This window comes from Centruroides vittatus, unplaced genomic scaffold (genome assembly GCF_030686945.1).
Source record: "Centruroides vittatus isolate TY-2023 unplaced genomic scaffold, ASM3068694v2 scaffold_769, whole genome shotgun sequence".
NCBI lineage: Eukaryota > Metazoa > Arthropoda > Arachnida > Scorpiones > Buthidae > Centruroides > Centruroides vittatus.
In genome coordinates, this window is record NW_027122717.1 from 7,531 (window position 1) to 33,492 (window position 25,962).

The 25,962-nt window shown below is 29.9% G+C and overlaps 1 protein-coding gene across 2 annotated transcripts; it reads left to right on the forward strand.

The window, feature by feature from the left end:
* Positions 1–3,038: 3,038 nt before the first annotated feature.
* LOC136989814 (cysteine and glycine-rich protein 1-like) lies at positions 3,039–25,589 on the forward strand. Of its 2 annotated transcripts, none has more exons than XM_067288088.1 (6): positions 3,039–3,076; positions 22,869–22,995; positions 23,066–23,243; positions 23,309–23,462; positions 23,550–23,646; positions 25,286–25,589. In XM_067288088.1, exons 2-6 carry the CDS (start codon positions 22,899–22,901, stop codon positions 25,357–25,359), a joined length of 600 nt encoding a protein of 199 aa, XP_067144189.1. In that variant the 5' UTR covers positions 3,039–3,076; positions 22,869–22,898; the 3' UTR covers positions 25,360–25,589. The 2 variants fall into 2 exon arrangements, with proteins under 2 accessions (XP_067144189.1, XP_067144188.1); XM_067288087.1 differs by lacking the exon at positions 3,039–3,076 and adding an exon at positions 3,389–3,608.
* The last annotated feature ends 373 nt before the right edge of the window (positions 25,590–25,962 follow it).

Here is a 25,962-nt window from a genome sequence, read left to right on the forward strand (position 1 = left end):
GGATTTTTTTAAAACTCCTGTCAACTATACAGAACTATCATAAAAACGTGCCAGTAAATTCCTATCTGTTGGGTTAAGTTATAAATCTAGTCTACAGTGGGCAACCTTTTTTATAACGTGGGCCAGAATAAATTTTACGTTTTTTTTCCGCGGGCCGTAGTAGTTAATTGACGCTTTCTTGTGACTTGTAATTTTTTTAGTCTGCAAATATGAAATAAATAAATAAAAAGTTAATTACTACATTTATTTCTCTTATCGTTTTCGAAAATTACAAAGAATTGGAAAAATAACTATTAATTAGTTATTTTTCCAATTTAATAATCTATTAAAGATCTCGCGGGCCGGATAGAAACTTTTCGCGAGCCGTAGCTGGCCCGCGGGTTGCCTGCCGTTGATCTAGTCTGCTCGTGATTCACATAATCCGGCGAGGGTGGCCGAATATCTAGCAGGCGGCTAACAGCCCGCAACCGCTCCAGGATATAAAGTCGGACTCTTTACGCGTGTGTCGCTTCTACCAGCTAAACCGGGTGAGGTTGGTGCTCTGTAAACCGCATGTGCTAATGCCTAAATAATCTGGCTGATTAGAAACTGACCCGGTTTCGACATTCCTTCCGCCACTGAATTATTCGAATATACAATAGCAATCTTATCGTTTTTTTTCACATGTAATATAGAAATTTGTAAAAGATACATAATGCAGTTATAATAAAATATTAATTTTAATTAATGGAAAGCACGTTAAAATATGAAAATTTATATTTTATAAAATACAAGGGAAGGTCATTGGAAGGTGAAATCGGCGCTTCCATCGCTTCCAATGACGGCCACGCCACTGAGCAATATGCATTTGAATTGGAAAGGCACAGACACTGACTGCAAACATATTTTAGTGAAATCATTGTTCCATTTGGCCTAGCGATTCCAAAATCCGATGCAACAAAGTTTGACACACCTTTTGGTACTTGTAGAGAGTTAATGATCGGACTCTGTCAATGATCATTAACTCTCTACAAAGTTCCAGTACATTTCAAGAAATTATACGAAGACATTTGTGACTTAGTGACTTTACCTTTTTTGGTTCTAATAAATTAATCAGTGACAAAATAGAATCTTCACTTGGCATAGCATATTTAATGTTTTGCATTCGACATAGTAATAAATTTTGAAATGATATTTCTGTGAGGTTCCGATGAGATCCGAATCCCTCACAAAAATTCTATTTAGAAGCTTTTCTCTACGGAAAGGAATTTCGTTAGATAAACACTACGCGAAGGAAAGGGAAAAATAATAATAGATGTAATTGTCGGACAACCCGAGTTCACGTGTCAAATCGGGACGACGAACTTTAGCTTGGATGCTCGTAAATAGGACAAAATTACAGCAAACTTGAAGTTCTCTATATTATTTTTATCGATAAATAATTATCACGAGATGTATAGAAATTTATGGCAAGAGAGAAAACAAAACTTATAGAAATACGAGAAAAAGTTCCAAAGATCGTTTAAACATCCCACTGTCCAAGATCGAGATGCTGTGTCGGGTTAACATCGAGATTCGACCTTTCCCGCACCTCGATCAGGTATCGTTCAACTTGGAGACAAAGAAATGACCAGTCGGGAAGAAAAGAACAGGATTAAGGACCAATTAAATTGTTCGGTCCGCGCTTAAAATTTATATAAACCCGTAATTCAAGCGCTTCTCCGATAGTTCTTCGAAGAACCACGCTTCTTCGACCTTTCATCTCAAAAACCGCTCTTCTCTCCGTGTATCGTCTGTATAATTTCTGTTCGCTCACATCAGTCCAGCTCGACCTTATCACCGAGAAACTCGGAAGAAAAATAGAGAACCGCCGTGCGACGGAATGTTCGATATTTCAAGAACTAAGTGATCCCTTACATCCTCCTCGTCAGCCATATCATCGCGGGCCCGGCGCCGACCGAACCTCACAGTGATCTTATAAACTGTTGATCTCAAGACGATCGTCTCATAAAGACGGTAAAACCGTCTTTATGAGACGATCGACAGGAGCTGAAGAATTAACTTAATGATTAACAATTATTCTTTTGTAACAATAAACGGGAAAATTTATAAAGGTGTTTCGAGTCGAAATCCAACGGCACGAACAAATGTGGTTTATATCTGCCGACGCTTGTTATTTCAGACATGGAAATAATGACAACTTTATACAAGTTTTATTTACAGCTCTCAGTTCAGAACTTTGCACAAATTCCCAAAGTGTCTTTGGCGGCTAATCTTCCATCTTAGACGTGAATATCACGATCTAAGATCGAAGCCTTATTCGAACTCTTTTTCGTATGAACTTGTACAGTTAACTGACAGCTGAATTGCTGAGCGGTTACAGTGGAAACCCGAAGTCGAATTCGGACCTGTCGAAAAATCTCAGGAATAGTCCGTTTAGGTAAGTCACGTCTTGTCTCTCAACACCCAGCTGCTTTATTGTGGATGTAATTGAACCCACAATGAACTTGCTTAAAAGGCCTTCCTGGTTCCTACAACGCGGAGAGTTAAAAAAGAGAGAGAGAGAGAGAGAGAGTAATTTAAAGGAAAGGAGTATCATTTCGCCTCATAGCAGAGTTGAAAGAGCTGCACTATTTGACAAATATTCAAAAATCAGGTTTCAACATTTGCAAATGGTCGTTACATTTTTAATGAATTGTAATTTATTACAGTACATTGGAATGAAATTCTGGTATGGATCATCTGTAATATCTCAGAATGAGATCATGTTGTATTATTTACATTGGATAAGATCACCAAATAATTTCAAAATAATTAAAATGTCTTTTCCTAAAATTTTTAGTAAGCCACAAGTTTTTCTTTCAACATAAAATTCGTTTCCAATTTTTTAATAATTTACTAAGGAAGTTCAACGAATATTGTGAACCTTTATAGCCTTAATCACTCGACATGGGTGAGTGACAGAGATAATAAATCCGGTTGAAAATAATCTAATCCGGAAAAATTCGACATTTCGATTCAGATTTATTTCAGGTTTATTTCCTTGATAAAAGAAGCTCCTTAAATGTGATATCCAATTGATTTCGTTTTAATTAAGGTATGCATTTAATATCTTTGTACTAATTAATTTGAAAAAATCTTTAAAAATATACTTCATTCTAAACGACATAATTGTTGTTTTCAACAAATGAGTTCATTTACATAATTAGAATTTCAGATTAGAATTGTTACAATTTTCGAAAATCATTAAAAACGATGACTTATTTTCTTACTATAATTATATTATAAATAAAACATTTTATTCATACTTTAATATGTAATTCCTAACGTTCATATAGTTAAGATTTTACAAGTTTCAGGTTAGGTGCATTTAGGATGATGTTTGAAATTAAATGATAGATGGCGTTAATTAAGATTTTCAAAATTTCTGTTTATTTCTGTTGCGATTCGGGATATGATAAGTTGTTTTTGGGTTATTTGTAATTATTTATATTTGTCGATCTATTAAATTTTGTAAACAGTTAACGAAATCATCCAATCCTGAGATTTTTAAACGAATTTAGTGCATATGTTGAGTAACAAACTCTAAAAATTTAAATTCAGATCAAATGCCTTCTTGTTTCCCTTAAGTAAGTTTCAATTATGATTAATAAGTAATTTTTAAACTTTAATCATAAAATATTATATATCATTTATTATTATCATGTATAAACTATATATTTATATTGAGATATTTATTATTTATGTAATGTTATGTATTTAATTAATATAAACTAACATCAAATTGATCAATTTAACAGTTTTGGTATTATTATTAGGTATGAGTAATAATTTTATATTATAGAATTTCATTTCATTCAGAAAAATTTATATAAACATTTGTGGTATTTAGATGTGAAATATTTTTTCCAGATTGTTGTTATAAAGTTGTTTGTTGCTATGTGGGTCAGATTTTTATTGCATCATTGATTTAAAATTATTTTCTATATACTGTAATTACAAATTGTTGTGTGAAGAAATCATAATATGTATTTATATATGTAACTTGTATTATTTGCTGTGCAGAAAAGGGTTCTGTCAATTAATTACATATATAGTTTTTGAACTACTTTTGTTACTGATGAACTACTGATGTTGAAGAAATGACTAAAAAGTTCTGCAAATATTTTCTAACTGACAATTTATTCACATAACTAGTAAGTATTCTTATAGGAACAAATTCATATGCCACTAATACACTAAAAAGTCCACATAGATAATACATCAACCTTCTTCCCTTCCCATCATGTACAGTACAATAATATGCTTTTCAAGATTTCCTCTTCTTAAACTGTACACATGAATAATACTTATTAGCTATTTAGAACATTCATTAAGTTCTATGTGAAATAATACTACTGTCATGTTTCAGATAGAAAATGATAGCAATGAAAATTAATAATGCAAATTATAGCTAAGAAAAAACTTTTATTTATTATTATTATATGTATTATTACTATATAATTTATGTACAGATTTACTTAAATTACTATATTTTACAATTTAATAATTGTGAAATTGTAATAAGTCACCCAGTTACATATTACAACACAATAATTTTTTAGTGAAATAAAGTCAGCAGTTTCTTAAGGTCATTTTGAAATTTTATGTGATTGTAATCATATAAATAATTTATCTTGGATATAATAATTTTATCAAAGTATTGGAATATTGGAGGAACTGAGTATAAAACTGAAATATATATATTTTGACAATTCTTGAAACAAAGAAAATTATTTTTTCAGGTCAGGAATTTATTTCATTTAAAATGATGTTGACATTAAATATCTATGCAATACCATTTTGTTCACTTTTGGTTTAGATCTGATATTCCATTTATATTTTCTATAACATGTTAGAAATGTTTTATATGCCATATTTATTTGAATATAAGATGCCTTTGAATCTAAGATGCAGCTTAATTTCTACACTCTTGTTCACATATATGTTTTTGGGAAAATCAACATTGCAAAACAAATTTATGTCAACAGAATCAATTCTGTTGATATAAATTTGTTCAATTTTAATTGCACGGTAGAGTAAGAAGACATATATATCTTCCAAAGTATTGAAGTTTCAAATCTTTTCACTTTCTTTCTTATGAATCACATGGATTTGATGTTCACATGCTTCCACAAACAAACTTCTTCAGTGCCATTTGAAGCATCAGAAATGCAACATTTCTTGAGAAGACTGTGCACTTTTTCTGGAATTTTCATCCAAGTACTTAACAATGTTTCTATAAATATTTAATAACTTTAAGCAAAGTTTAATAAATCGACTTTGCTCAGTCTAACAAGACTGAGCAAAGTCGATTTATTAAACTTTGCTTAGTCTAACAAGTCAAAGTCTAACAAGTCTGAGCAAAGTCAATTTGATTTATTAAATATTTGCTATTACCAATATTGATGTAATAAAATTAATAAAATAATCAGCAGAATTAGTGACAGAAAAATAAAATAGCATTAATGTGTGCTAATTTTCACATATTACATTGTAAGATACCACTGAATCTAAGATCACCCTATTTTCAGATACTAAAACCTGAAAAAGTACCAATATTGCTGTTTTAGTTATGAAAGCCTCTTTATAAAAAATGCTTAAACACTAGTCTCTATATGACATTTATATATGTATATATTCATCAGGAATTTTTTGGCTAGTCCAACTCCAATAAGTTTTCAGACTTGGAGGTTGACCTTACTTAGAGGGATCCCAGAATATAAGAAAGCTGTAGTCAAAGATGAAAAGAATTCATTTCTGGAAGCAGCACTGTTACTGCTTTCTGCCAAAGGATTTTGAAATAAAAGTTTGGTTTTTTTGCTTTAATTCGTTTCCATTTATGTGTTTCACAGTCAAAATACACTTTGTAGCACTAGTTTGTAATTAATTACCAAGTTCCTTATTCAGGAGGCAATGATTTATCTTATGATATAATACCAGGCTACAGAAGAAGATTTAATAATTTAACCTTTAATTTCTTAGGTTATATGAGCTACAGTGTGATAGTACTGAGGTAACACAGAAACATCACGCGTGTGCATAACAAGGTTCAAATGAAAAGTGAGATTTTGAGTCAGGTTGCCAGGTCCATTAAGTTCTTGGCATTCTTCCTGGTGGCAACTTTTGGATTTATGACCAATGGTGTCACCCCAGTACTTCCCCCAGTATTGAAGGTATGAAGTTAAAGATATTGGGGGTTGAACCTAACCCTTCTTCCAGAATGTCATCATGTTGATAGGTGCAGACTCACTCAGAGTGTTTATAGTTGGTCATTCCGGGAAGTCTGGATGTGTTGTCGTGTATGACAAGTTTGATGGTTTGTTGACATTTTCACTGTTCAAAAATGCCGGTTTCAGTTGGTTGATGTTAACTGTTGTTGTTTTTCTGTTGGCTAGGATCATGAAATGCTTGGGTGTCTGCATAGTAACTGGGAACTGGGAAGTCAGAGAAGTTATATGCCCTTCTATCCACATGAAAACGTGTGAGTAGGTGTTGAGCACCAAGTGAACAAAATATGAGAGTTTTACATGTGCAGACGTTGGAGTCAGTGTAAGTGACTGCATTGTGGACCATAAGCAGTGGAGAAAGGATGGATTTGCTGATGGTTCCTGCAAATGATGAAAAAACTGCCTGGAGACAAAGGGTTGTGCTGTACACCATCTCAATACAAGTACTGTTGATGTCCTCTTTTAATGCAGATCAGAGGCCAAAAAGAACGATTGGGAAGGATTCTGTCCACTGTTGTTCATGATATCTGAGAGCTTGTTTTAGGAAACGATGGAATCGTTTAACTAAACTATTGGCCGATGGGTGGTATGGTGTTTTATGTATATAGCTGTTAGGGAAGAGAATGGGTGAGATTGGCATTGTCGGTCTTGATTGGTGATGATGACAGAGGGTATACCGAATCTGGAGATCTGATGAGAGATGAAAATGCGAGCAACTGTTTCAGCAGAGATGATGGAGGGGAACAGCTTCAGAACACCTCACGAATCTATCTAGGTAGGTAGATCCATCTGAAGCGGGAAGTTGTTCAACAAGTTCAGGATGCACATGTGCAAATTGATTAGATGGAAGGTTGAATCTCTGAAGAGGGCTGTTGGTATGCTGATTCACTTTGGCGCATTGGCAACTTATGCAGGAATGGGTCCAGTTAGTGATGTCCTGCTGCATTGAAGGCCACACAAAATGTTCTTGAACTATATTTGGCACAAGTATCTGAGTGGGCCAAATCGTACATGGAAGAGAGGATTTGATGGCAAAATTGGGGAGGTATGTATGGTCGTACCTTGTTGTCCTTTGTGTCGCAATATAACTGTAGTGATGGGCTGATTTGAAGTGGCTGTAGCATAAGTGATGTTTTCTCATTCATGAGTAGGGCAGGTAGTTCATCATTATTAGTGTGTGCTTTTGCTATGGCGGTAAAGTCTGTCATGAGAAGTCATATCTTGTTGATCCAAGAAAGGGTGTCTGCCACAATGTTGTTGGGCCAGTGATGTGTACTGAACTGTGTGATGTAATCAAGATGCCAAAGCTGACATGTGGAGCAAGTTTCCAGTTTCTGGTAAAATGCAAATGTGAATGGATGGTGGTCTGTAAAGATGACAAAGTTCCAACATTTGATGGTATGGCAGAAGTGTTTGATTGCATATTGAGTATATGGTGAGCAGCTTCAATTCTAAAAATGGTTTATTTTTAGAATTATATTTTTAATAGATACTGTACTTTATTTCGGTACGGTAGGGGTTAAAGTTAGTACAGCACTACAGATTGCTAAGCCTAATAATAAGCCTTTTCTCTTCATTTTATTAGTAAAGATTATTATACTTTAAAATAACTTTTTATACACTTTTATAACCACTTAAAAGGGGTTTTTAAGTCGAATAAACTGAAATATTATGTCTTTCGAATGGTTACTGTGGTTGATTTCATAGAGTCCAAAATATCAGTGTAGGCACTGTTGCAGATTATACTTCACTGAAGAGGGATTGGTGAGAATTCCGATACAAAATGCATTTAAATAAAATATTTGAGAATTAATTGTCTTCTGAGTAATTCTTACCTCTAGTGAGTGTTGGATTTGAAGGATTAAGATAAGATTTTGGTTTATTCATCCAAAAAACTCCTTTTAAGTGGTTAAATTGCTGTAATTTAAATATTTATAGTGTTGCATGATAATTTCATGAAGCACTTTCTCACCTACTTTTTTAATTTTAATTTTTTAATCTTAAAAATGTTAAATTCATTTGAATACTAGATTTAAAATATGATTGCAAGAATAATTTGTATTGTATATGCCATCATATGAAAAAATTTCTCCAAAACTATGGGCCAACTTATACAGCAAACATAAAATGCATTGTAAACAAGTGGAACAGCACTTCTAATAATAAGTGGCATACAGCAACTGTAACTCCAGCAGACTATCACAAATATTTCCAACCAAAATCTTTGCTTGGTAAACTTAAATATTAAGATTAATAATGTGTTCATTTATACTAAATTTTTATTACTGTATTTTTAATAACTGATGTGTCAACTGAATCACATTGATGCAAATGGCAGAGCATAAGCAAAGGCATACTATAATGTTCTTGTCATATACCATATGTAGCAGCACTAACTTTGTACTGTACTTTGTAAATTATTAAAATTTTATTGGAGGTATTGATTTTGATTTTGTGATTACCATTAGAGCTGATATAGAGTTTTATCAATATAACTTACTGAAGATTTTCATTGTTTGTTGTTCTATGTAGATTCTGGTTCCAATCTGTTTTTGTATGAGCTATATATACATATTGAAAAATGTTTGTTAGTGTCTTGGTGAAAGTGATGATTTTAAAGGTGTTTTTTTTTTTTTTCCTTCTGAACTTTGAGTAGAAAAAAATAGTCATTAAAAGCTAGGTCAAGGGGAATAGGGTAGTTGTGGAAGAATAGCAGTTTCAGCTTTAAAAGGAAAATGATTTGAGTCAATAGAAGTTATACAAGAGAAATTAAAGAAAATTTTATTTCCTGGAAGAATATTGAACATAAACATACTCAGCAAAAAACATAAACTCCAATAACCACCACCTTATAAGTTGCTGAGGGAATTTTTAATTAAGAAAACTAACGTTTTCGATCTATTCCATAGATCATCTTCAGGTTTAAACTGACGAACAAAAATAATTCCAAAGAATGGAACACAACATATTTAAATTCAAAAAAACCGACAACAGAGCAACTAATTAAAATTAGAATTAAAGCGCAAAAAATACCCAAATGTAAACTAACAAACACATAATAATATTAAAGTTATTAGTACACGCTAAAATCATTTAACAGATAATAAAATATTAAGGTTCTCCAAATACAAAACACATCGCAACTCATGAGCCATTTGTAAGTCTCTTAATTGCAAACTTCCAAGCTGACGGTAATCCTTCAGCGTCCCTGGCATTAATGCATCTATTCTTGAGTCTACTCTTGTAAATTTCTATTTTTTCCGCCGTCTTTGCTAAAGTTGGAGAATATATTTGTTTGACGATTTCCGCCTCTTTCCATCCAACGACGGATCCTTCGGCCTGGGCCATCTGGGCCAGTACCGTTGCGTTAGAATTCTTCCTTACATCATATTTGTGTTCTTTGACTCTTACACCTAGGTTTCTTGTTGTAACCCCTATATACTCCTGTTTTAGTCCTAATTGCCGGTTTTCAAGGACTCCAGCTCTATCCTCTTTCTTAATCTTTCCATTATCAGTTCTCAGAATTTTGTAGAGGTTCGGGGCTCGTTTGAAGATCAATGTTGATTTTTTAATGTTCGCTATCTCCTTCATCCTATCTCTTTACTTATTGCGATAACGTTATAGACAGGGTTAACAAAATCGACAGGATCATGCGAATAGCAGAGAGCTTGGGCTACAGAAGAAGCGTAATTAATGGTATCGTGAGGAAGTTTGAAAAGAGTGACACAAGAACCTCTAAACAAAGACCTAGTGGATATACTAAGTTTACTTTCAACAAAAATGTACAGGGCATTATGAAGGAGATAGCGGACATTAAAAAATCAACATTGATCTTCAAACGAGCCCCGAACCTCTACAAAATTCTGAGAACTGATAAAGGAAAGATTAAGAAAGAGGATAGAGCTGGAGTCCTTGAAAACCGGCAATTAGGACTAAAACAGGAGTATATAGGGGTTACAACAAGAAACCTAGGTGTAAGAGTCAAAGAACACAAATATGATGTAAGGAAGAATTCTAACGCAACGGTACTGGCCCAGATGGCCCAGGCCGAAGGATCCGTCGTTGGATGGGAAGAGGCGGAAATCGTCAAACAAATATATTCTCCAACTTTAGCAAAGACGGCGGAAAAAATAGAAATTTACAAGAGTAGACTCAAGAATAGATGCATTAATGCCAGGGACGCTGAAGGATTACCGTCAGCTTGGAAGTTTGCAATTAAGAGACTTACAAATGGCTCATGAGTTGCGATGTGTTTTGTATTTGGAGAACCTTAATATTTTATTATCTGTTAAATGATTTTAGCGTGTACTAATAACTTTAATATTGTTATGTGTTTGTTAGTTTACATTTGGGTATTTTTTGCGCTTTAATTCTAATTTTAATTAGTTGCTCTGTTGTCGGTTTTTTTGAATTTAAATATGTTGTGTTCCATTCTTTGGAATTATTTTTGTTCGTCAGTTTAAACTTGAAGATGATCTATGGAATAGATCGAAAACGTTAGTTTTCTTAATTAAAAATTCCCTCAGCAACTTATAAGGTGGTGGTTATTGGAGTTCCTGGAAGAAGCTGATTTTTTAAATGTTTTCTGAGTTAGAGAAACAGTATTGAATCTCAGGGTGAGTATTTTGAGAAATAATAAACAAATTTGTTTATAGCCTAACATGTTCTGATTTGTTGACCTATTTCTACAACTTTTTGAATTCATTTTATATTTTATTAATGCAAGCAAATACAAATTAATGAAAAAATGTAAAATGTTTCTAAGTTTTATATATATAGTTTTGTCTAATTTCAGTATGAGATACTTTCAATAAAACTGTTTGAAGTTACAATTCTTTAAAGGGAAAAAAAAAATCAAGTATTTATAGCTTACGTTCACTAATCAAACTTCTTTTCCCCTAATTAATTAATTGGAAAGAGAGCAGTGTTTCTAGCAAAATATTTAAAAGTTGGAAATTATAACTGTTATATTTGGAATATGTGATTAAAATTAGCTAAATCAAACAATGGGAAATTTTTTGAAGAGATTGCTTAATTTTCTTATAACTATCAGCACTATCATTTATTATTTTTTAGGATCACTATAACTCAATGAGTCAAACATTTATTTTTGATTAAATGCTTTTTTAGATCTCAGAACTTATTCCAATGTTCTATATACAAAATATGTTTGAATCTGTTAGAACATAGATCTTATTTTTCTTTAAAACTTTGTTTTATTGTATTTTTTTTCTTTCTAAATCTAATAAATTAATAAAATAGTAACAAAAGTGGCATCATTATTTAGATACAATAATAATGTCACAGAAACATATAGGCTAAATAAATTGTTTAAATTACAGTATTACTTAAATTTTATTTGCCAATAAAATTTACAACAATACACTTTAATTTAATATACAGTATATTCACTGTCATTATTGATGATGACTTGTCATTTTTCAGGCAACTTTTCAATTCCTGTTGAATAATATTCTGGTGGTTTTGAAATAAAATTTCTGTATGAACTCCTGAACCTGGTGATCATTTTGTAAGTGTTGTCCATTTAAAGCATTTTTCAGTGCATGGAAAAGATGGAAAGAGATCAGCCAGGTTCAGTAAATAAGATGGAAGAGGCAAAATAGACCAGCCAAACTTCAAAATTTTTCTTTGCTGTGTGCAGCCTTGCAGTAAAGTGATTTTCTGTTAACAAGTGAAGGATGCTTTTCTTGAAGTTTTAAGTTGAAGCTGCTCAAACTCTTGAATGTTTACATTTGCAGTAAATTTTGGTGCATGGTAACAACTTGAAATGGATAATTCTTTGATGATCCCATCATCACATAACATAAAATTTTTCTACCATGTATACTGGATTTGGGATCCAGTTAAGGCTGATGATTCTTATGAACACAATGTCTTTTTCAAAACATTCATCACAGCAAAAAACTGGTTGTTTTCTGGGTGCTAATCCATTACATGACACTTGAGTAGACTGCTCTTTAGTATACATCAGAGTGACTATCAGAATCCTTGTTTTAAGAGTAAATGAGCATGTACACATCATCAGTAAGAAACAGTCCAATTCAGCACTTGCAGCATACTCTTTGAACAGTGACATGTGAGTCTATTTTGATGAGGCTTGTTTATTACATCAGACATCAGATACTAAACATTTGAAATATTTAAAGCACTTGCGATTTATAAGGCTGTTAAAAACTGGATGGTGGTCAACATTAGATAAAAAAGACAGACAGAAAGACAGATACAGTATGGACGATGTGTTATGAACCTGTAGAACTTCCATCTTGTTTTTATTATTGTGTGTTTTATTACAGTACAATTTAATCTTACCTCTACAATTTTTAATTTACCTTGGTAACACAGTACCACTAATGTGACATTATTATATTTAAATCAAATAATGCATTTCATTCCATAGTTAAATAAATATATACATGAAGGTCCATTTTAATCACTCCACTAGAATAACTCAAAAAATATACATCCTACAGAAAATTCATTGCACCAGAATTGTTAGACTTTAAGGGGGCCACAAGAAGGTGCTATTAGTGTCACCATAGATGACAGCACTACAATCAGTGAAAATGTAGAAACTTCATTTTCTTAAATGGGAACTGCCAATTTTTATTTTGTATTATGATCCTTCATAAAGAAATAAACAAACTTTTATCTGAAACATTTTTTTCAAAAGATACACTTAGAATTATGAGCATTTGAAGTTTTATGTGCTGCCGCAACATGCACTAGGGTTTCCAGCCATCTTCATTTGGGAGTACAGTCCTTCATTGAATTGTGTTATCTACTATCCTCCATTTTACTACAATTTTAATTATTTGTGTTTGTTTAATTTTACTTTATTATCTCTGAAATATTACCAGCAGATGGCATTCCAATATTTTATTTTCTTATTCCAAAGTAATAGTTTTGTCTTTACTCACTACAGTAACAGAAAGAGAAAGACCCTACTATTAATCAGTCAGACAAGCAAATAAAATTTAGACTCAATTAGGGTGGCATTGTGTAACAGTAAAATTCTAATATTGAGTTTAAAACCCTGTTTATAATCTATTTAATGTTTTATGATTTACAGTTAATCAACAAATATATATAACAAACTACTTTTTCATATAAGAAAGTTGGTAACCCTAGTTTGCATGTGCATATCTTTGAAGTTAGTTCACTGAATAAAGAAAGAAAAATGTTTAAAAAATTCAGTAGGAAACTATTGTTATTTGGTGGAATCAAAATCAATATCTGTTTATTACAAGCTTGATGACTAACACACTTGCACAAGTTTTTGCATCAGTTCACTATTTGAAGAAGAAAGAGAGAATGATTCCACCAAATAATAGTTTTCTTATGATTTTTAAGCATTTTTTTAATCCTTTTTTCAGTGAACTTCACAGACATGCATGTACACTGTAGGAGCCACTTAAAACTTCAAACACTCGTGACTTCAAGTGCATCTTTTGGGTAAAAAATCTTCCAAATAAAATTTATTTTTATATAGAATCATAATATGCAATAAAAAAAAAAGGGAGTTGCCATCTAAGACAAGGAAGTTGATCTCATTTTCACTGATTACTGTGTCATCTATGATGAAACCAATAGCATACTCTTATGATTCCCTTAAAGTTTAACAATTTTGGTGAAATGACGTTTGTGTAGGTTGCATATCCTTTGAATTACTCCAGTGAATTAATTAAATTCGATCACACTGTATATAATATATATATTATAATATATGGAGTAACTCAAAAAGTATGCAATTTACAGAAAATTCATTTATATATATAAACAGCACCATCTTCTAAGAGTAAGTACCCTCTAATAATAAACACTCTGCTAGAGAAAGGTAAGGCTTATTGTAAACCGAAAAAATAGCAAATTCTATTCAGCATTGTCACTCTTACTGTATGTTGAAATAAATGTGTGTGTGTGTGTGTGTGTGTGTGTTGAACACTGCATTGTAATTTGAATAATAATAAAGTGGAAAAAATTACCATTAATTAATAGCAGTGTTGTGGAGTTGGAGTTGGTAAAATTCTTCCAACTCTGGTGACTCTAACCTTGAGTTTTACTAGTGGTAAAATGTAATGTATGAAAAATACTGTTAAATTAGTATATAAAGAAATTTCTTAGAAAACAGACACTTTGATGAATATCTTTTTGATATCTAAATTTATCTTTATAGATGAATGGCCATTTTATGCCAAAATTTTATCCATATCTTACATGATGGACTCTATACTATACTTTCAGAAGATAATTTTTATTAAATTAAACGAATATGTTCACATCAATTGTCTTTAGGAAATTAACTATTCCCATAGCAGCTGGAACAGGAAAAACTATTTTACAGGCCTATTTATTACATCATTCATTCTATCATTGTGTTTTGCATTTTATTGTATTTAATTTTTTCTTTAAAATGAGTAAATTTAAATCAGATTTTGATAATAAGTAATAAAAGTAGAATTATTTTGGCTGATTAAGATATAGTATGTTTCTTTGGTTACTCAAAAGTTTTTCCAGAGTAAATTAGTTATATCCATTTTTGATTCTCATCATAGATTTTAGTACAACTTTTCATAGAGCAACTTTAGATAAAAATATTCAGATACCTAGTGATTTTTTTTATAAAGGGAACCATAGTGTGACATTTTAAAAAAGGAATATGTCAAAGTCACATTTTTCAAATTTGCCAGAGTCAGGTATTTGTTTACCAACTTCACATGTTGGTTATTAGTCACTCTCTAACGGTAAGCACACACTAATATACAATGCAGTTGAGGATGAAAAAATTATAGACAGTGTCTATTAGAATAAATATGGTATATTTAGATATTTATTTTATAATACTCAATTATCTGTATATTAATGTCACACATAAAGATATATATATATATATATATAAACTAAGTTTGAAATATAAAATGTGTTATTTTCTTTAGTTAAGTTCTGTAGGATGAAATATTGCATTATTAAATACAGCAATACCTTGTATTTTGAATTTAATTCATTCCAGGAGGTTGTTTGAATTCCAAATCGATTTTTCCCATTAGAAATAACAAAAAGTAAATTAATTCATTCCCATACCCTAAATGATATCCATTCTGACTTAAACTTAAAACAACAAATACACATAATTAAAGATAAAAGTAACGATCAACAACTGCCGAATTATCGGGCTAGCAAATGGCTATAGTAATATTAATAATTAAAGTTCATTTGCTACTAGAGTTAGGCGTTAGGTGCCATCTCTTCCTAAATTTAATAATTAGAATTTTAATTAAATAATTTAAATAAATTTAGGCCTAACTGGAAGAAAAGAATCGGCCTGAAGCAGGATTCGAACTCGCAACTTCTGCTATCCATGCAGACACGTTACCAGTTACGCTACCCGGACCTTCGGTCCGATCTTCCCTTCCAGTTGATATAAGATTACCATACCACCATCTTTATATGTAACGGGTTAGTTGTTGTTTATTTAGATAAAAGTAACACAAATAAATGCCCAAAAAAGTGAATTAAAACATAAAAAGAATAAATCTAATATTATGTAAATACTGTATACTAAAATGAAAATGCATTTACTGGTTGCACATTATCGACTTTAGCATCTTAAAACATGGCTGCCAAATTTGCCATACATATATGGCTTTCTTGCTTTGCAATAAGTTTTTCTTGTTTCAATCATTGATATTATGGATTTCCTCTTAGGTTTTGTTACTTCTATATACTTATGGGATGTCATGGATATTAAATAAAGATTATAGTGGGTTGAATAAAGTTTTTGTATATTTTTAATATCTATTCTTACTTAACATAACTGTTGTGTTAAATTTCAAAAATGTATAATTTAATTATATCACATTATTGCTAATGTGAGTTTGTAGGTTATTCTTTGTTTAGAAGCTTATTTGAGATCTTTCACTTTACATTTTGTTTGAATAAAATCAAGTTGAAATGTTTTCCTATAAAAAGCATATCCAGCATATTACGCTTTATAGGTTTTGGAAAGGATATAACACTGTATATATAAAATCAATTAACTGTTATCAATTAAAGTTTCTAACTTAATATGTTATGAATCACAAATTAATTCAAATGTTATCATAACTTATAACTTTAGAAATATAATATACACTGTTCCAACAATTCAGCACACTTCAAAAGCCAACATGCTATAGTAATGAGATTTTGCATCTAAAATAGTAGTGAAAAAATAAGAACTACAATACAATATTACAGCAAAAGAATAGTTGAACAGTTTTCATCAAAAATCTTACAAATCAGAAAATGACAAATGAAGTCTGACAATTAATGTAAACCAATCAATGTCAGAGATGGCTTTACACATTATAATATGCATCATTTGTGATGATATTGTTCAGTGATGTATCCTTGTGCTGTGATATTGTAATGAATTTATTTTTTTACTACCATTCCATGTGCAGAATTTGATTACTATTGCATACCAGCTTTAAGATGCATCAATTTTTTTTACAAGAAAGTATAAATTGGTAAGAAAACTGCCTCTTAAAACTGGTTAAACTAGTTTTTCATTAGTAAGAATGTTATTTATAGATTTTCATCAATATAATGTATTACAGGAAATCTTCTTTAATTCAAACTTTGATAGTTTGAAATCCTGTTACTTTGTAACTGTACTTTTGTTCCAACCAATGATAAAGAGATTTACATGTTAAGGAATCCAGTTAGTTGAAAATATGTCTACTCCAAAATTCTAAGTGAGAATTCCGTCTGAACTGTGATATATGTATGTTAACTTGTTTGTTTAGATCGAAGTGCCTCCATGCTATAAGAGAACAATAATCCAAGATCAACTCTAATCTGGTGAACATGGCTTTGCTTTTGCAGTGACGTATTTTTGAGTGTCACTTTTCCTGTGGACTACCCTTTTTTCTCTTGTCATAAACTACAGCTTGGTTTCAAGATTGCAAGATTGGATTACTAGTAACAGACAGAAATATTTGTAGGGCTCTAGGCTACTACAGTTGAGTGACTTATTACTATTTGGGCCACTTCAAAAATAATTGAGTTAAATTTTGAGGAATTTTGCTTCACATTTTATAAAACCTATCTGGCAGCCTGTGAGGTTCTCACCAGACGTGCTATTTATCTGCAGTTTATTTATATAATTTCTACTACTACTACAAAAGCCCTTGTCTGTATGTGTATGTGTGAATTCCTTATAACTCCTGCAATTTTGCCTAATCCAGACAAAATTTTGGTTATATTAATTTTTATGTTCTGATGGAAAGTATAGGCTACTTATTTTACAAAAATATTAGCTATAGAATAAACATTTTATTGATTTCAGATCAGAGATCATACTTGCATTGCACTGTCGTCAGTGACCTCATTTAGTTTGTGCTTGATGAGAGAATTTCTCTTAAGTTGCATTTTAAAATATTTTGGCAAATGGTTTATTTTAAACATACTTCATTAAATTTAAAGTTTAAACTTTAAAAAAAGATAGTCTCAACGTGTCACTTCTATGACAAATTTTTAAAAAATCTTTCCATAGTGACCATGTGACATTCTATTATCAAGTTGAAAGTAACAGTCTAACAAGCCTGTTGTTTAGAAAGTGAAAGCTCATCTAACTAATGTACATACAATTTATTTTTGTTTTATCAATGTGTAATAAAGAAATGGGTTTATTGATGGCTGCAGAAACAGCATCATAACATCAATCATCAAAAAAATATTAAGGTTCTATTACAAAGGAAGACAGCAAGGGAATCTTTCAAAGACACATATTTACTCAGAATGTAGTGTATAAAGAAAGATTTTAATATAAAGGTCATTATCCATCTGGTTATGTGTGTGTAAGTGAATTCTCTATAATTCCTACTATTTTTGTCTGCTCCAGATGAAATTTTGTTTTGTTGCTCTTTACGTTATAACAGATAGTATAAACTACTTAATTTGTAGAAGTATTAGCAACTCTTCTTGAATTTCTTGGAATATCTACTTGAGAGGAGTTCAATCTCTATTTTCTCATAAAAAGTATTTCGTTATGCTTGACGGGGAATTCTAGTTATTAATTATTAATTAATGAAAATAGCATTCTGTATATGTAGTCATATTTCATTTCATTAAAAATTACATCAGTTACATGGTATTTGGCATATTGTACAGAAATACATAAATCTCAGATAATTCGAAGTTGCAATTATTTTATCCCTTGAATTTTGAACTGACGAGGATTTCTTATATCAATTCAAGTTTGACACTGTTTATTATAATTTAAACTAGCAGGAACCCATCAAAATTGATGGTTTTATTTAACTAAAATACGAGTTCATTATCATTTGTGTCTGCACAGTATGAATACTTGGACACAAAATGACTCGACATCACATTTCATCAAGTATCAAGTAGTGAATTGTTGTCTGAGCTAAAAATTTCTTCTATGAGATTGTCTTGATACAGCATTTCTTGTGTATACATAATTGAACACTTAATTATGGCTTGCTGTTGTTGTCCTTGCTGCTCAACCATTTTGTAACATTGCACTAAGGGGTTCACCTCAGCAGTTATGTCATGCAGCATTGTCATTAGTTTTGGATTGCGTCTCATTTCTAGACATTCTGTTATCTGTTGTTTCTGCATGTCTATGAACATACATTTACATCCTGACAAACCTGAAGAGTGAGTGGCCAACTGCAACTATTGTTTCATTGGCAACAAAGGAAGCAAATAACAATGAACTGGTATACCTTTGGATGTTGTTATGCATTCTCAAGTAGTTGACTTTTTTCCACACAGAATGCTATTAACAACCTCATGAGACTGGGTTGAATATAACTTCTCCATTATGGCAACGGGTCACTAAAATGAAAGTTGTTTCTACTACTGACTTTTTCATATTCAAACTGTAAAGCCAATCAATTTGGACACATGAAAATGATCCATGATTGAAATAAGTTGGTTGAATATTTGGGTTGAGAGATATTTTGAGAAGATGGAGTCTTATATTTGTGCTAAAGCAATGACTAATGGCTGAATCTCATCCCCAAAATCTGATACAAAGTCAAAATCAACAGCTTCACGTAATGTATGAGTGGTTCTAATTCTAACCTGTTGTAGAGCTTCTGCTAAATCAAGAATTTGTGTTCCTTGAGAAGAATCAATGGCAACTTCAACAATTGTTGTCATAACACATATTCTTCTTCACATTCTTGGCTGTGGAGTTTCATCACCTAGAATAGGTTCCATTTTAGTTGCCTGTCTTGATGTTGAGAGTTGGAGACTGTTGCATCTTTTTTCTTTTGTTCTTCAATGTTAAATAAGAAAATGAATGGTTAAATTGAAAATAGGCTAATTGTAATGTAATTAGTTTATTAATTAAGATAAATAACTTATTTTCAGATAAAATTATCAGTTATAGGAGGAGAATCATTCAAAAAAATAAAAAGCATTCAGAAGGTTAACTTGTTTATAATGGTCAAAATAACAGTCAACAATGTTTAACAGTGACCATATTGTTATAATTGTTCTGTAAACTTAGCAGAATGGCAAATGTACAATGTTATGTCTTAACTATTGCACCTTTCTCAAATCTCTGTTTAGCAGCATCTATAGGCAAAGAGCTTTAATTTCATACTTTAACCGTATTTTTAGTCCCAGCCATTTACTAAGTTGGAAAACTGAAACCCTCCTTTCAATTAATGTATAAATTATAAATTAATTCTTGTTGAATTTAAATAGTAGGCCTAATTAGAACATTAGAAGGATTATAATTTCAATATCTGTTTTTAATTTTCAAAGAATATTTTAAATTATAAAATCTTCCTAGTGTTTTCAGGTTTTTAGTATTTTATTCATATTAACATTTCTGTATCAGGGAAATCATTAAATTTTATTTTCATTTTGATATATCATTTTGTTTGTTAAATATTTCTTGTAAATATTATAAAATATAAGATAAATGTTGTTGAATTAACATTAGAAAAAATGAACAAACAAGAATATTATTGAACAAATGAAAAATTTTGATGAACATGATGTTTTTGAAGTTTATTATTTGCAGAATAATAATTTTTTTTTTCTTAATAAAATGAATTGTTTAATATTGTTTGCGTTTGCAGTTTGTAGTCAAAGCTTGATGATGTCATTATAAATGAGTAGCGTAACTAGAAATAAATTTATTAAAATATCTTACATATTATTTTAATCGTTGATTTAGTTTCATTACTTGTGTGCGGTGGTGTGATATCATCAACCTATATGTAAAAATTATCCAGTATTTTCCAATGAGTCATGTTTTATGAATTAGTTTGTTTTTTATTATTTGCTTTTTGGATAGAATTAATTTATTAGGTTTTTTTTCCTGAATGTTGTTCTAAAATAGGCCTAGTTTGTTTTAATTTTAAATACAAACTCATATTGTTTATTGCATTTATCTTATTTAATTTAAAACAAAATCTAATGGTTAAAAATTTCTTTATGATTTAAATAATTAAGATTAAAATGATATTTTATAATTACAATTTACTTATAGTATTACAAATTAATTATTATTGTCATCATCATCATCATCATAATTATTAAAATCAGTCCAGTAGAAGATATTATCAAATTAATTCATATTTGATTGTTTGTAATTATCTTTATCAATGAACAAATTTGGCAGTTCTGTTTAACTCATTTAGTTTGAAAGTTTTTTTATTCATTTAAAATTAATAATATATATCTATCTAACTATCTCCTTCTCAGCACTGTTTAAGTCAATTAATAAATAAACACACCTGTTTTATATTTGCTGAGCTTATTGTTTTATTCCTCCGAACGTTTTCAGCCTACTATAATAGGCCATCTTCAGGCTTTAGATTTTTGTTCGAATATGGCTGAAAACGTTCAGAGGAATAAAACAATAAGCTCAGCGAATATAAAACAGGTGTGTTTATTTATTAATTAATAATATATATGCTTACTTTGCAACAGAGCTAATATCATTTTTGTTTATTTTAGTAATAATTAAAATTTTAATGCAAGGACTAGTTTGTGACTAATATACCATATGAAAAAATCTAAAAAATGATTTGATAAGAACATATTGTTGCTGTTATGGCAATAGGTCCTATGTCAAAAATTTTGCATTTTCTGACATGATAAATTTCACAATTTCACATTTCAAGATTTCACATCCTCAAAAGCACAAATAACAATCTCAGCATCCTACAAAACATTGTAAGTTAACAACCAATAGAAATGGCAAATATAGTTTCATGACAAGATTGCACATGTCAAATGAAGGGAATTTTGTTATGCAAGAAGTTATACTATGCAGTTACTAAATGCATAATTCGTTCTAATTTTCTTGGAAAAAAAAAAAGGTTGTAAACAAAAACTTGGGCCAAAGTTGCATAAAAATGGGGATGCAAAAACAATTAAAATTGTGTTTTTTTTATTCTATAAAAAATTGAGATTTATGACACGTTATGGCAATAGATCATATGATATTTTCTTATATAATTTTTATTTTTACTCTTTAGAATTTAAAATGAATAGTTTTATGATAGAAATTAAAATTTGTTGTAACAGGATTGTAAATATATCTATTTTTTTCTTAAACTATTTTCAGTAGTTAAGTAGTAGATATGTTCATTAATCATATTTTAAGTCTTTATAGCGAGGTTGAGGCTGAAGTTTTAAATGCGAAAACATGTATGTTGGACATTCAGCGCTGCTTTCCTGTAAGCCTAGAACTTTGACACTGGCTTTTGGAATGTCGAGCATGATTCCACTGACTTTCCAAACACCATTGTCAAACTTCTAGGCTTACAGGAAAGCAGCGCCGAACATCCGACATACACATTTTCGCGTTTAAAACTTTGGCCTCAACCTCACTTATGATTGTAATCATTGTGAATTGAAAGTTTTACCAATATTAATAATGATTTTTAAAATAAATTTTACTTATTTCATTTGGTTTGTTTTAAATACATAATAAAAACAAGTTAAGTACATAATAATTATGCTTTTTTTTTTTTTTATTAATATAATTAATTCATGTTGAGAAAATATTTAGAAGAGGAAAAATATTTTTTGAATACACGTTGTAATTAAGGAAAGTTGATTTAATTTTCAAATCTACACATAATTTTTAAATGAATAGTTTGTGATAATGAATAGTTTTTAAATGAATAGATTATGCACAAATACTGGTACATGTATAAAAATTTAATTTATAAGTTAAATTTTTAAAATTATTTATTTATTGATTATTTTCTATTATTTCAAATTTTTTTAATGATTTTAAATAATACATGTGGTATTAAAATGTTTATAAAAAATTCCTTTAATGATAAAGGCAAATGTTTCATTTATTATTACTATTATTTATTATTACAAATATGGAAATTTCTTGTTCAAAATTCTATTTTTATAAAAGTGTTAGACCATTCAGTTAAAATCTTTAGTATTTAGTTTAAAATATTATTTTTTAATGATAATTAGAAAGTAAATCTTCAATCTGTCTGAAATGTCACATAAATGTAGAATGATATTATATTTTGACTTTTATATTACATATTTTATAAATGTGACTGTAACTTGATAATAGTTTTATATTTATTTATTTAGTTGATTTCTTCCTACTTTCATTTTCTGACAATGCCTGGTTTGTGTCCTCGTTGTTCTACAACTGTTTATTTTAATGAACAGAAGATTGCAATTGGAAAAACTTGGCATATTCGATGCTTTTGTTGTGGTAAAAATTTTTGCTTGTTTTTTTAATAATTTTTTAGCAATGTCTTGAAATATTTTCTTTTACTTCTTAGCAAACAAGCAATGCAATCGACGTCTTGACAGCAGTAATTTGACTGAACATGAAGGAGAAATTTATTGTCGTTCCTGCTATGGAAAACTCTTTGGACCCAAAGGATATGGTTATGGTGGAGGTGCTGGCGTTTTGTCCATGGATACAGGAGATGGTTACAAGCATGGTCCTCCAACTTGGTAAGTGATGATGATAAAATTTAACCAGATTTTTATTACTAAATTAAAAATATTATTTTGCGCAGTAATATTCCAGCTACAGCACAAGCTCATATTGCTCCGTTATATGCACCTCCTGAACCTAAAATTTCAATAAAAACAGGGTGGAAAAATAAGGATGTCTGTCCTCGTTGTGGAAAAGCTGTTTATATGGCAGAGAAAATGATGGGTGGTGGAGCAGTAAGTTGTCATATAATTTTCCTTTTACAAAATGTAGACTAAATATACATATGCAATATAGAAAATTTTATAACTCTTTCTTATAAGGCATGGCACAAATCAACTTGTTTCAATTGCAAAGAATGTCATAAAAGATTGGAATCAACAACTCTTTGTGAAAGAGAAGGTGAAATATATTGTAAAAGTAAGTTTTTATTTAATAATGTTACAAGCAAAACACATTTCAACTCAGTTTTTCTGCATTATTTCATCATAGTTAAAATTTAAATTTCACTTGTGAAATATTTAAATCTAAGATATGTTTTTAAATACAAGAAAGATATAAATTTTTAGAAAGATGATTTTATATATGGATGTGAATTTACAAAAAAAGTTAGTTTTAATTTATTTTTAAATAAATACACATTATTATTCATAAACCATCAGAATGAAATGCTTTTTAACACAAAACACACTATTTTGGATGATGATATTTTTCAATTGAAGAAATTATTAAACATACAACTACCTAAAATAACTGCTAATGTTTTTGATCTGTTTGTGAAGTTGCTCTATTTTCGTGCTGTTGAAATGTAGAATATGGATACTGTATATTTTATAAAAACCTCGAAATGGTCTGTTCATAAAATATATATGGTTTTTAGAGGAATGGCTTTTTACAACTCACTTCTTTAAAGGTCCACTCTGAACTGAATAGAAATGCTGGCAAAGATATTTGTACAGTTAAATGTTTTAAAAAAATTTTGTTTTATTGAAAAATATATATCAATAATCTTATAAAATTATAATATTTTATGATAATGATCATTAATTAAAACAACTGACAAGAAATTCAAGAATTACCTTAACTAATTAACCTTAATTCAAAAATTATTTAATCAGTTCACAATATTTTAAAATAAACTCCCTTCATTTTCAGAAAATGGACAAAAACTGAAAATAGTTTGATAATTTTGTAATTAAGAAACATCTAGGTAGCACAGTAAGCAGCATATCAGTCTTTTATTTTAGTCACTTAGTCTGAATCTTATTGAAATACTGCATTTTAAAAAATAAATTATGGGAAGTTTTCTTCCTTTTTTTAATAGCTGTAATTTGAATGTTTAAAGTCAACTACTGAATATACTTATAATTAAATTATTTATATATAACAAATTATTGTGACACAGTCACAATGCTGGGCTGCAATTTTTAATTTAAAATATGTGCCTTCTACTTTCAAATTGATAGTGTCTTGTCCTTGTACATCATACTTTTCCTTTAGCAATCAAGTTGTGACTGTCATCTACCTAATTCCTTTCAGGGAAAATTTTTGAATTGGAATAACGTGGCTTCTGGTTTGCATTGGAAGTTTGCATATAGTTAACTAGATCCTCCTGCCCTTAAGCTTTCTACATCTGGTCTCAGCTTTCATCTATCTAACTCCATTCTCAAGATTAAGAAAAGACAGACAGATGTGGGAATTTATAAGTCTACAATTTTTTTAAATTGCAGCCCAATAATTGATATGTTTGTTTAGGATTTTGTGTGCAGTATGCCATATTGCTTTGAATTTAAGATACATACCACTTTTTAAAACAGATTTTATGAAAAATGTTGAATGATAATTATAAGTAAATGCAATTTAAATGAATTTATTAAAGAATAGAAATGAATGTGTTTCAAATAAAATATTGTTTAAAAATACATAAAATATCTCCAATTTAAGAAGTACCTTAATGCTATGTTTGAAAATAACTAAATAAGTGTCTTAAAACTGAAGCAATATGTCATAAAGCTTTTCATACTACTGTTTTAATATAACAAAATTTTTGTTTTTCTAGCCTGTTATGGAAAGATGTTTGGACCAAAAGGATATGGCTATGGCCAAGGAGCAGGAACACTGCAAATGTCATAAGATATAATATTTTTCAATTTTGCTTATTTGCTAATTTTGAATAATTCTAATTCCATACAGTGCCATTTTTTTTTCTTTTTTGTATTATTTAAGATGTCTCAGGTAATTATGGGACCAATTAACATTTATTATTATTATTGGCAGCTAAAACTTAGAGTAAGAAATTTATATATTTGTGAAGCTTGATTTATAAAAGTTCTTTTATGAATTCAGTAAAACTCATGAATTTATTTAAAGAAAACAAAACTAGGAAATGTTAACTAACTGTAGAAAGTATTCATCAAATATTTATAAACTATTTTGTTAAGGAAAAAAATTTTATTTTGTATAAGGGAGCAAGTTTTATTTTGTAATAAGAGAATACAATTATTTATTTTAATAAATAGAATTTATGTAAATGAATAATATTTTAGTATATTATGTATTAGCAATTGAATCAATAAAGTTTATAAATTAATATAAAGCTTAGCAGAGTTTGAAAATTTATGTACAATAATAATCTGAATTTCTGTTGCGAAATTTCAGTCAATTGTTCACGTTAACACGTATCAACAGATGGCGCCAATTTATTTGCTTACTCTTAAACTTCAGCATGGGTTTTAC